At 37.3% G+C, this 12,503-nt stretch overlaps 2 protein-coding genes across 2 annotated transcripts; one reads left to right on the top strand and one right to left on the bottom strand.

Annotated features, from left to right (window-relative positions):
• Window positions 1–4,596: 4,596 nt before the first annotated feature.
• Window positions 4,597–7,404, bottom strand: tekt4 (tektin 4). The gene is made up of 6 exons (XM_079462621.1): window positions 6,722–7,404; window positions 6,225–6,295; window positions 5,905–6,048; window positions 5,542–5,764; window positions 5,160–5,314; window positions 4,597–5,085 (listed from the first exon to the last, which is right to left on the bottom strand). Exons 1-6 carry the CDS (start codon window positions 7,265–7,267, stop codon window positions 4,872–4,874), a joined length of 1,353 nt encoding a protein of 450 aa, XP_079318747.1. The 5' UTR covers window positions 7,268–7,404; the 3' UTR covers window positions 4,597–4,871.
• A 1,218-nt stretch (window positions 7,405–8,622) lies between these two features.
• On the top strand, window positions 8,623–12,460 carry LOC306897694 (lipopolysaccharide-induced tumor necrosis factor-alpha factor homolog). The gene is made up of 5 exons (XM_079462659.1): window positions 8,623–8,755; window positions 8,913–9,021; window positions 10,270–10,350; window positions 10,747–10,891; window positions 11,001–12,460. The coding sequence occupies exons 2-5, from the start codon at window positions 8,922–8,924 to the stop codon at window positions 11,104–11,106; spliced, it is 432 nt and encodes a 143-aa protein (XP_079318785.1). The 5' UTR covers window positions 8,623–8,755; window positions 8,913–8,921; the 3' UTR covers window positions 11,107–12,460.
• The last annotated feature ends 43 nt before the right edge of the window (window positions 12,461–12,503 follow it).

Below are 12,503 nucleotides of genomic sequence, written 5' to 3'. Positions count from 1 at the left end.
CCCGGTCTTGTTAACAAGTCAGTTAAAATTCCATGCATTCTGCATTTCCATATAAAGATTGTTGTGTTTCTAATGAAAAATTCCAGATTACTCATAACACCTAAGGAAAACAACTAAAACTTGTTTTTCAGGAAATAGACAGAGATGAACAACAACTTTTTTGTCTGTATGTGAGAATCTGTTTGTGTGTAGTCTTTAATCACTTCAAAAAAAAGTAAAAAAACTCTTGGGTGGTTTGACAGTGGCAAACTGAAAAAAATCTAAAAAAGTAACAAAATCAGTGTATCAATAAATAAATGTGTACAATACAGTGGAATATTTGCAATGTACACTGTAGACTTCATGCCGCACGTCACATGCAACAACTGTGTATGCAGAGCTCCATGCAGTCTGGAGTGGAGCATCTTCTTCACCATCAGTTTGCTGCAAGCATGTGATATTCTCCTTCTTATCTGTAATAAGCGCATGTCAATATAAACAGAGTTCTAGATTAGTTATACATATACATAAACAAAATAATTATTGTAGCAAAGCGATTTCATCTTTGTATAGAAACAAAAGTGTACTAGAAACTTTTACCTGGAATAACGTAAGTTAATTCAGAGATAATGAGTGAATGTGTAAGCGGTTTGGCTAAACTTGCGAGAAAAGACTCATACTGTACATAGACAAATTATGTTTTACTTTTAAATAAAGTTTTTCAATAAAATGCAAAAAATTGGGATCATCATCATTACCTTAACAAACCACAGTCAATGTAAATATTACCAACTGTAAATATAACACAGTAAACATCTGAGATAATAATTTATCGTTACCTTTCACTGAATATTTACTGATAAGGTAAGGATATTCTCTCTCGTGCAGGTACAGTATTCTCCTTTCTGTACTTCTCGTAAATAATATTCATAACTAATGCATGCACGAGGCCACGTGAGCTTTCTGTCTAAAATGCTACAAATGTGTTGCTTGTCTGTTGTATAATTCTATGACCAATTTTATCCACCTGCATCTTTATAAGTGGTTTATATTGTTTTCTATATTTGCCAATATTTCGATAATGTATATACTACACACACGTATCACACTTACTTTGGTGTTCAGAGTTTGATAAGAATGCTTTTCAGATGTAGTGAAGTAAACACTGCTATTAAGCGTCTACTAACCAGCATTTCACAGAGATTTTTCGCGAGACTTTGTTTGAGCTCTGAGCTTAAACCTTTCCCCAATACAGAACTGAATGAAACAAGGTCAGTTCCATTGGGGGAGGAGCTGAATGGCAGAATTGTTGCAGAAGGAAAGTAGGTGGCTGTTTATAAATGTCTGAAATAATCGGCCAAATTCCTTAATGATCATTTCAGAATCTATAAAGACTTCCCACTTGTCGGGACCTGTATGTGCTCAAGTTTCTCATGTCTGTAGAGTGGATCTTCAAGAACGTCAGACAGCAGCTTCACTCCTGAGACTCCAAGACGATTGAGGTTCAGATCCAGCTCTATTATGTGCGATGGGTTTAACCTCAGAGCTGAAGCCAGATAAGAACAGCCTTCCTCTATCACCTCACACTAATATACGCTATAAACACGCATGAACAGTGAAGTTGATTCTACAATTATTTATTTTTAGACATTTTTGTTTACAAACACATAAAATATTTTTTATACAAAACTGTCATTTTACTTTTGACACAAACAAGGGTGCGTGTCCCGAACTAGCTGGTTAACCATCATAGTATGATGCATCATTGGGGAAATGATCAATGTAGTTACGACTGTTTCCCAAAACCGTAGTAATTTGTCAGAGATCAACTGCACTTTTATCTCTATTATTATTTGTATATGTACACACAATTTGAATCAGTCTTTTAAATTCTTGAGCTGTATTTGTAATTTTAAATCATCCACTTTTAAATGTCTTATTTATGTATTTCATCTTTCCTTTATCAATCATTTTATGTAAATCACTTTGAATTACCTTGTATATGAAATGTGCTATATAAATAAACTTGCCTGACCGTTAAATAATCTAAAAACACACAGATGTAGTAAAGTGGAGATTTTCTGTGAAATCAGAATGAATAACGTTCAACCCCTCAACACTCAAAAACCTGATACAGCTATTGATGTCCCAATAAAGATTTCATTGTTTTTATTTGATGTTTTGTTGTTTCATTTAATCTTTAAATTCAGTTCTATATATGTTGTTGTAGCACCACAGAACAAACATCTAGATTTATACAATACAGAGAAAAAGCTTAATGCATTGGCTCTGTTTAAGCAAACCCTACAGATCCGGATCTCAACATGTCGTCTATATTTTTTGTCATACATAAATTAGTAAAAATTCCTCAATATCTTCAGTTTGGGCTCTTCAATCCATTCTGAATCAGCGGTTGTTTGTACTTAGGTCCAGTTCTATCAGAGGAGAGTGTGATGACAAACAAGTTTGTTACAAACAAGTTACAAACATAGAAGTGCATTTAATAATGTTTAATGTAACTTAAACTGGTTTGTTTATTAAACATATTAGCTTTTTCTAGGAAACAGTCATGTTTTATGGATTGATGTCTTGTTGTACAGATCTATGCATATACATAAACATGGATATATACAGACAGTTTATATACTGTACAAAGTAAAAACAAAGTTATACTATGTTGTAGTACTTTAAAACAAAAAATCCAACTGTGTTTTTCAGCTAATCAAACCTACATGGTAGAAACACATTCTGTTTTTTTGTGTCTTTGTTGCAAACATGTAAACATCCTTTCATCTCCTCATAGACCATGTGCATGGGCTACATTTATGCAATCTTGATAAATGTGAAAACTAGACATTTGTAAGTGTGATGCAAAGACTGTAGAAATACAGCGTGTTGGCCGATGAGTCATAAATCAGCCCATGCTTTTCATACAATTCCCTCCAGAGTCATTATTCTCTCTTCCTGCAGAAAATCAGCAGAAAAAGTTTTAAATCCACACATTTTCTCAATTTATAGTAGCATTTTGTATTTTCTTAATTACTCTGGAATTTATGATCTTTATTGTCATTCTTTGTAATTGATTGGAAATGTCTATAGGCCCCTTTCTAGTGAACAGGTTTGACAACTTTAGTCAAATCTTAATGCTACAGCATGTAATGACATTCTAGAGAACAGCGTGCTTAAAATTTTATAGCAACAGTTTGGGGGGGTGGGCCTTTTCTATTCCAACATGACATGCCGATGTGTACAATGTGAAAAATGTTATATAGTTTTCACGGAAAAATACCGGCAGCTGTGGTTGCCATCAAAATTCCATAAAAAATATGTGAAAAGCACGTAAACAACTTTGCAGTTTCAAATTTCAGGGCAAAAACAAGCTGTGTATGAACTTAATACATTTGAGTCTTTTAAATTTTGATATTTTCTTTAATAAAATGAAAACAGGCCCTAATGCATAAAGTGAAAACATTACATTGACTTATTTTATTTCTTTGCAATTCATTATTAAAAAACATCAAAGTCACTTTTAAACAAAGAAACATGTAGCATGACATCAGTACCTCATTGCCTGGCCTTGACTTAAACACAGACTCACTCTTCAGCATAGTGGTGACCCACAAAACATTTAATTTCAGAAAAAAAAGAGAAAAGAAAAATTCTGTAGTTTTTACAGAAAAATAATGGCAGCTGTTGTTGCCAGTAAACTTCCTTAAAAACCGGGAAACTCCTGTTTTTCTTCATCAAATCAATTAACAGCAAATCAATTGACTTAATGGTCATAGATTGGAGACCCACATTTCCTGCAACAATCTGAATAAGAGTGTTTGTACAGTTAAAACTTTAAAGATATTTTCGACTCAGACATCAAAAATTAGTGTATGAATCTCAATTATGATATCAATTATCCATCTTTGTTCAAATGAGGTTGAGTTAATTATATTACTTTATTTGCAACTCCTTTAAGAGCTTGAGAAATATTTATGTGCACCTTTTAAGCTACAGTTGATGTTTACTTATCCTGATATGATGTACAGACACTGGAGCATTTGCAGTTTCATTTCTGTCAGCTGTCATCTTAACATTGAGTCCTGTGTGAGCAGAAGAGCTGTCGATCTGGACTGAAGCATCTCCCACTGAAACAGGGAGATTTAATTCAACATTGGTGATATTTCGTTTGAAATCCTAAAAGACACTTAAATACTCACCAAGTGTTTCCTGAAGCTGAGCAGATGCCATCGTTCTTTACTCACTCACCGTTGGACATTAATCAGTGTGTTTGTTAATATGGCCGGTAGGATGACTTGCCCATATGAATAATTTTAGCTTTTTTTATGTCATTGGACTGTTTGTTCACACTTTACCATGTTTACTCCGTTGTTACTGTTCTGCAGTGTAGATTGGTCCACTTTTTGTCCTGGATGATGATAACTTTACCTGTTTCTAACTACTTTGGCTGTTTTCGTCTGCAGTTGGAGATTTAGGCTACTTGTCAGCAACAAGAACATGTTTTTTTTTTACTGCCATTTTATACATTAGTCAAAAGCTGTTTTGTTAATGTTCAAAAAATCTGTTCGGTCCCAAGTCTATTCACTTATTTAAACCATACCTAGCCATGAAAGAAATCAATCATGGGTTTATTAAAAGCAAAAGTAAAGAAGCCATGTTTTGGCTAATTGATTACCATTAAAATTGTTTAACTAAGACTATATTCATATTCTATATTTAACTGTAGTATATGCCACAAAAAGATCACATCATTTATTCACATCGAAACACAATGTCAAAGAATACAGAAACCACAAAGAGAAAACAAGCACAAACGTTGTGGATTACAGGAGGAAGTGACTGTGCAAAACTTGTCAGAACTTTTGTCAAATTGTGAAAGTGTGTCAGTATCCAGAAAGCACTGTGACAGAAGGGTAACGCCTGCGGTGTGTCATACACTTCTCACGGTCGATAAGGAGGGAGTTGGTTTTGCAGGCGATGTCTTTTCCCAGAGCGAGTCTGATCTCCTCCAGGTCTGATAAAGATCTGCGTGCTTCATACAGCTGCTGCTGCAGGGCCGACACTGTACCACTGATCTCTGATACTTCACCTAACAGACTACACACAAAGGATAAATGTGTGTCCATGATCCCAGTGGGGACCAATGAAAGATAAAGTGACACGGTGTGTACCTGAGCTGAGGCTGGTCTCTGCAGAGCTCCATGTTGGGTCTGAAGGTCCTGTAATGCAGTCTGGACTGAGCCACTCTGAGTGGAGCATCTTTATCATGCACAGCTTCCTGCAGCAACGAAACATTCTTCTCCTGAGCCCCAATCTGCTCCAAGATCTACAATAAACACACAACAACATGTCAACGCTCTATAATGTGTATGCTTATACAGGTATGTTAAAGTAATACGATGCCTTGTAAAACAATGCCTTGTCTAAAAAGTTAAAAAGTTTTAAATTAAATGTAATTCTTAAGGGACTGATGTTTTTTTCAAGTGGAATAAATATGGGTGAACTATCACTTTAGGAACACGATGTGTGTGAAGGCCGTGTGATTTGTGTTGCCTGTGCCAGCTGTAAATCCAGTTGTGTTTTGGCCTGGTTCAGCTCCATGCAGCGCTGAGTGAACGCCTGATCTACAGCGGCACACTGCGCTCGCAGGTCCTCGGTCGTGTCCTGCAACACCTGGTCAATCATTTCCCGCAGGGCCTGGCTCGCCCCTTCCTCTCTCTCCGCCAGCAGCAGGTTATTATGAGTAAACTTACTCCACATCCCCTCATCACAAACCCTAAAAATTGAAGTGAAAGATTTTTTGAATTTCTGATTATCTCAGTGTTGGTATGTCCACCGTTTGATTTAATAAGTCACATATTTAAACGGCCTCCAAGATTGTCAGTTATGTCCATGTAGTGTGTGTGTGATCCATACTGGTCCTGCAGCACGGCTGAGCCCGGGTGTCTTTGTGTGTCCGTGCTCCTGTTGTTGTAGCGACCACACTGGTCATCTAGACTGTAAGCCTGGTGTTTATCAGACCAGTCAAACTCAAGGGTCTGCTTTGCCTCCTGGTTAAGCCTACGGACAGACACTTACTATAATATCAACAATGCCAACTGGTATCTCAATAAATAATGTGCTGTACTCGAAGAACACTTTCTTATTTAAAGTATTTATTCGTCTATAGTGTAGAGAATATTTAAAGAATTTAAGAGATTTGTAACGTGCATAACCAGTTTATCACAGTAACCGACTTAATCTGCTTGACGGTTTGCTCCAGAGTTTTTTTCAGCAGGGCCTGAATGCTTCTGATCAGCTCCACCTCCTGTTAGACAAATGCATGTTCAGTAGAAAATAGGTGTTCAATAATAATAATAATAACGTATACAGTATCATTATGTTTGCCTGACAAATCCAACATACTTCTGAAAGTTCTTATATTTGTATATATATATTTGCAATTTTCTTTCAACTTTGAACTTTGTTAGACAATGAGAAGATATATTCATGATACAAAGCTTCAGACTTTTCACCAGCATTTAAAAACAAAGCTTCGTTGATATGTGTGAGAAGTTATGATCTCGTCCAAGTTTTTTATTGTTATTTATTCATTCCCTATTCCCTACTTTTTATATCATTATCATATTTTCACATAGAACTGATTATCTTATTAATAGCAATGTGACTGTCAACAAACGCCTCTGTTTTTCAGCAAACATAGGCAAACATTTTCCATTTCAGTTTTCAATACCTTCAGCAGCTCCTCTTCCACCCCGTCCTGCACCAGATCCGGTCCGAAGCGTCTCTCTCGGCACGTGAGGTTATCAGACGCGATGGCGAAGGGAATGTCCGTGGCGTCCAGTGCTTTTTCCAGCCGCCGCCTGGAGCTCGTTAGCAGCTCCGTTTCCGCAGTGAGCCGCTCGATGAAGCGCTCCAGTTCGGATCTCCAGCGGTGGGTGTCCTGCAGCCGCTCGCCCAGGCGTTTGGTGCCATCGGTCTGAGTGCGTAAAGTCCCGCTGTCGGCTTCCGCCCTCAGCGCTTTGGACTCTTGACAGATCCTCTCCGCGTGGTTCCGGTCCGCAACTGCCCGCTGTAACAGTGCGGAGTTATTCTCGATCCACTCCTCGGGGTTGTATTTGGCGCTTCGGTAGCCTGCTGTTGCCAAACCGGCGGATGTACCGGCGTATAGGCTTTCCTTGACGGCGGTGTCCGGTGCCGGAACCGGCGGCTGCGAGCCGTTCTGCGCCACGGCCCTGGCGTCAAAATAGGGTCGGGACACCAAAACTTGGGATGACATCCTTATTACAAGTTATTATATTGTATATTTACACAAATCAATGAAATAAGTTGTTCAAGATCGGATCCTGCGGTCGCTAAAGATGTTAAACTGGATGTTTGCGTTAGCTGCGTTACCTGGATACCGCAGGTTGCTATGGACGCAGATCCGCTCTACACCACAGACACTGTCAAATGACTTCTTCGTGTGTTTTTTAATAACTAATTAATAACTAAATGTATGGACTGTTACCAAATATTCTTTATTTATTTTTATTAGTTTATTATTTTTATCTCACAATTTTAAATGTCAGCCATATCACCTTGTAGCCCAGGACTTGTTTAACAGTCAGTTAACACCCTATAAGTTAAGTCTAGAAAGTTGTGTATTACTTAAAACGAGCCATCTATCCCCACAAACATGCTGTCTTAAAAGGCTAATATAATTGGATTTTAATTTAGGGAATAGAAAGCAAAATAGGCGATTGTGGATTCTTATCTCATGGGCTAAATCTTCAATGTAATGAACATAAATAGAGGAATTTGTGACTTGATAAGTAGAGGTCCAGACATGAAATCACATGCTGTAGAGAAGAGATGATGCCTTCTGTATATGAGAGGTCTGATTGTATGCAATGAGACGAGCGAGAAAGGGTGGGTTTAGAACATTGGATCGCTCCAAACATTACATGTTATATTATACAGTTTCCAATCTCGCAGAGAAACAGGGAGGACCAAGACGTGTTTACTCAGGGTGTTGACCATTCTCATCATATTGTTAATGACTTACTACTTCCAGGAACGACCGGTCATTTTATTCCGGGCAAACTCAAAGTAATATAAAACAATCCAAGTGCATCCAGTTTCCGTGTTAATGGAAACGCATTTCTAATGTGGCCTGTCACATTAAAGCTTTATGAGACCGATGGCTATGAACGGATGGAGTAAACGTAAGGGCGATGACGCAACTAAGGCCACTAATAAGAATAAAAGAGAAAAACTGCTAATAAGATTATAATGTGTCTACAAACAGAAACTGGGTCAAAAGTTTGTATAAACACAAATTATAACCTGAAAGAAATCATATGAAATAAAGCGGCTTTCACCAAGTACTTAGTTTTAAACTGTATTTAGATATTGTTGTTACAATCAACATCAAACAAAAACAGCCTATATAACACATTTATTCTATGAAGGTGGCCTTTAACTTACTTCCTGAAAAACAATTGTACTCTTTATTTCGCACACTCCGTCATGGAAAACTGTCATTTACTGTAAACTACCCAGCTTGAGATAACCCTGCCCACACCATTAAAGGGCCGCACTCTCTTACCTTGGTAAATTCCTACATTTATGACACTCAGTTCTCCTTTCTTCCTTCCTCATATGATGAAAAACCGCACCCACATCTCTCGCTCACATCTCAATATTCGGCTGTAAACTTGCACTCACTTCTGAAAGCACTTGTGAACATCAACTACAGTTCCACGCTGACTATAGGACATCACAGGTATGTTTTGTATCTATAGATTTCTGTATGAAGGTGAACACTTCTGCTAATGGGATATATTGTCGGGTATCTGATGCTAATTTGAATTTCCAAGTCAGTACTGCAAACCAGGAAATAAAGAGAGTACAATTTACTTTTACCGTGTTTTTATTGATAGGGTTTGATAATGGAGAAAGAATCCTCTCCGCCTCCTTATCCCGGTCCTCAGGCGACCCAACCAAGCATGAACTTCCCTGGACAGCAGACGGCATTTACGACTCAAGCAGGTAAACTTGTGCTACGCCTCCATCTCATAAACAGGAACAAACATCAGAACAATTAGCAATAGCAGCTAACTCATGTGATTCCATTGACCCAATGTGACAATGTGAAGGATAGTTTCACCTAAAAATCCTGTCATTTATTCACCCTCATGTCGCTTAAAACATATTTTTTGGAACACAAGAAAGGGTGTTTTAAGAAATGTTTACAATTCCTACAATGGGGTTCAGTGTTGTTTGCTTACCGACATTCTTTAAAATATCTTCTGTGTTCTGCAGAATAAAGTCATACAGGTTTGGAATGACACGAGGGCAAGTAAATTCAAATTAGGAGAACTATCTCTTTAAAGCATTAGTAACAGATAAACATCATCAAAGAACATGACTTTGTTGTAACAACTGGGCTATTCAGTATAATGTAAACAGTAAGTCAGATGTCACGATCGATGGGACACGGCAGTCAGATGTGTGTTCTTGAAAACAGATTGTGCTTTATGACTTTACAAACAGGCAAAAATATGTTACAAGGCTTTGGACTTATAGTCTACAATTCAGTAGGCAGGCAGCATGATGTTATCTGAATTCGATGAAAGGTGTGTACAATGACCTAGATAACTTGCATGACTCAATAACTATGAAGAGAAATTATTAACAAAATTATTTATATGAGGAACAATTATAATTCATGTGAACTAGTTTATTATAATGAGATAACTGCTTTGTCATTTGGCAGACACACTGATCAAATTATGGCTGTGTTTACAAAAAGACAGATGTGTAACCAGATCATAACCATTACTTTGACTTATTTAGGCATTTATTTTGTGAAAGCTCACAGATTAATTTAAAGATGAGGTAACACATGCGGTTTCTGCCAATACCAAATTAATCTTGAGTAGTATTGCATACTTCGTATCTTCGAAAAGTATTTAGTTTGATCAAATTTTTAAAGAGAGATACAGCTATATGATTATTTCCGGAAAACGTCGAGGTCCTGGAGGCAGGCTGCACACAATACATCATCACATTATCCCAGTTGATTCACTATATGTTCGTTTTGTTTACATTATTCAAATACCCAGCAAAACACAGACATGTGACTTAGTTTGACTTAACGCATGTGGTTCATGAGAAGCCAACATGTTTAACAGTGTAAGTAAGTTAGAATGCATGAGATAGCATGTTAACTTCGGTGAGAAGAATCAATTCATCCACACTTCATGGCATTCTCTTACCCTTTTATGGATCCATCAGATTCGCTTTACCCCCCTCCACCCCAATATGGATTTGGAGGTCCACCCACTAATGTCCAGCAGCCCATGGCGGCTCCTGTAGGTGAGTTTTCAAAAAGAACCGTCCACAGATATTTAACACCAATAGCAGGGTAGAACAAACTGTATTAATTGCCATAAACTATTGGAAAATAAACTATATTTCAAACAAGCTCTGATCATGATACCGTAAATTCATTTTCTGCGATTCCTAGAACGTTCTGGTAATTTATTTATTTGTATAATTTTGTGGTATCTACAGGTGTTTTTTATTTCAATAGATATTGTGAAAATATCATTATCAAATTGCTTGATTTTAATCAATATATAAAACATATCTAACATATCTATCCACATTGTACAGTTTGGGGGGAGGCCCAGTTCTTTAAATGGGTTTATAGGGGACACGACCATGATTTTGAGAACCACTGTTCTAAGACTTGCACATCAACACATTTAGTTACACAGGTGGTGATGATGCCCATTCTCACTGATGTACCAGGTCGCATGATCTGTCCTCAATGCCATCAGGATATCATCACGGAAACGGAACCCCTTAGTGGTTTGCTCACCTGGTTAATCTGCGGCACCCTCGCTGTCTTCGTGTAAGCACAATAACTAAAAAAGCATCTAACCTGCAAGAGTACCGCAGAGTATAAAAGCAAATAAACAGACTCTCATATTGCTCTGCTAATGGATTATGTGTTCTCCCAGGTGCTGGCTATGCTGTTGCATCCCGTTCTGTGTGGACGCATGCAAGGATGTAAAGCACAGCTGTCCAAACTGCAAACACGTCATATGTATTTACAAGCGAGTGTAGGTCAAGCTGCACCAGAGAACACGGGGTACCACGGGTGATCCAAGATGAGCTCAGGGGAACCTTTACTCTGCTATTTGTGTTGTAAACAGATTTGCTATGACCATGATTTGAGGACATTCTGTGAAAAATGAATGTTTGTCTTTCTGTTGTCTGTAACTGTGAAAGATTTGTTAAGTTGTCACCATACATTATTGGTAAAAGACAATCAAAAACATAACGTGTCCAAATATATACTATGAATATTTTTTTTGTTGATATATTCATATATTGTCAGACTGGCTAATTTAAGATACAAGCAAAGCCTCACTAACAGCTCTTCCAGCAGCAACATAGCTTTACAGCCAGGAGGTCTCCCATTCAGGTACTGACCAGGCTCAGCCCTGTTTAGCTTCAGTGGGCAACAAGTCCTGGGCTACAAGGTGATATGGCTGACATTATTTTTGTATTTTTCTATTGACATTCAATAAAAAATTATTGTACATCATGCATGCCATCCCCTCCATTAATAATATATCAGGTTTCCTTCTGGAACTTGACTGTACAAAAGATGATAATTATGATAACATGACAGGGATGCGCGTGTTTCCTGGTAGTTTTGCATTTGTCGTGTGGTCAGGTTACTTTCTGTGGCATTTTATCAGATCGTGTTGTATAGTGTCTGTTTTTCTGTAATAATTTACATAGGATGCTAATGTGTGGAGTTTAAGCTATTTTCAGGTTTTAAAGTAAGGCAATGTGGTCGAGCCAAGAGCACTAAAGTTATTGGATATTGTAGATATTTGTGTTTAGTTCATGCCATGTAATTATTACACGTCATATTTGAAAAATAACAGGAAATGCTGACTAGTAACGGTATCTGTACCATTTTATAAATATGTAATGTTCATGTTTTAAAGGGACAACTTTTCAACGATCTGCATTGTGTTTGTTTTCTTGGAAAATAAAAGCAGTCATAGAAATGGCAGAATATCTGGTTTATCATGTTTTTGAAAACATTTAAAAAAACATACCAAATTTATTTGTTTCATTTAAAAATTGTTTTAAGAATGTTCTCAGCTTTTTTGGGGCAAGTTGAAACTGTGTGCATGTGATGTTCAGTTGATATGACAATGCAATGCAATGCATCTTAATCTTGTACTTAGAATCATCTCATCTGGTTTGAGTGCTGTGTAGTTGAACTGTAAAGTGAATTGTTAGTCCAGGGAAACTAACATTATGATGTGCTAAAAGCTTTGTGCTACTAGAGATCTTGGACTAACACAGACATCAAGAATCATGGTATGAATCTCAACAATGGTGACAATCAAATAAAAAGAAATCTGCATGCAGCAATGCATGCTGGGTAACATATTAGTACAAAGCTCATTAATGATTTCCAACATGCAATATCAGAACTA

The sequence above is a fragment of the Barbatula barbatula genome (assembly GCF_947034865.1).
Source record: "Barbatula barbatula genome assembly, chromosome: 8".
NCBI lineage: Eukaryota > Metazoa > Chordata > Actinopteri > Cypriniformes > Nemacheilidae > Barbatula > Barbatula barbatula.
The sequence above is the reverse complement of the archived record's forward strand: the minus strand, read 5'-3'. Positions and strand labels throughout refer to the sequence as shown.

What these genes read in the sequence shown, in the direction of transcription:
- tekt4 (XM_079462621.1), bottom strand. Translation starts at nt 7,267, where the DNA reads ATGTCATCCCAAGTTTTGGTGTCCCGACCCTATTTTGACGCCAGGGCC. An exon ending in CAAACCGTCAAGCAGATTAA is followed by an intron (nt 6,049 to 6,224) that starts GTCGGTTACTGT and finishes GTCTGTCCGTAG; the next exon opens with GCTTAACCAGGAGGCAAAGC. An exon ending in AGAGACCAGCCTCAGCTCAG is followed by an intron (nt 5,086 to 5,159) that starts GTACACACCGTG and finishes CTTTGTGTGTAG; the next exon opens with TCTGTTAGGTGAAGTATCAG.
- LOC306897694 (XM_079462659.1), top strand. Translation starts at nt 8,922, where the DNA reads ATGGAGAAAGAATCCTCTCCGCCTCCTTATCCCGGTCCTCAGGCGACC. An exon ending in GGCATTTACGACTCAAGCAG is followed by an intron (nt 9,022 to 10,269) that starts GTAAACTTGTGC and finishes TGGATCCATCAG; the next exon opens with ATTCGCTTTACCCCCCTCCA. An exon ending in GGCACCCTCGCTGTCTTCGT is followed by an intron (nt 10,892 to 11,000) that starts GTAAGCACAATA and finishes GTGTTCTCCCAG; the next exon opens with GTGCTGGCTATGCTGTTGCA.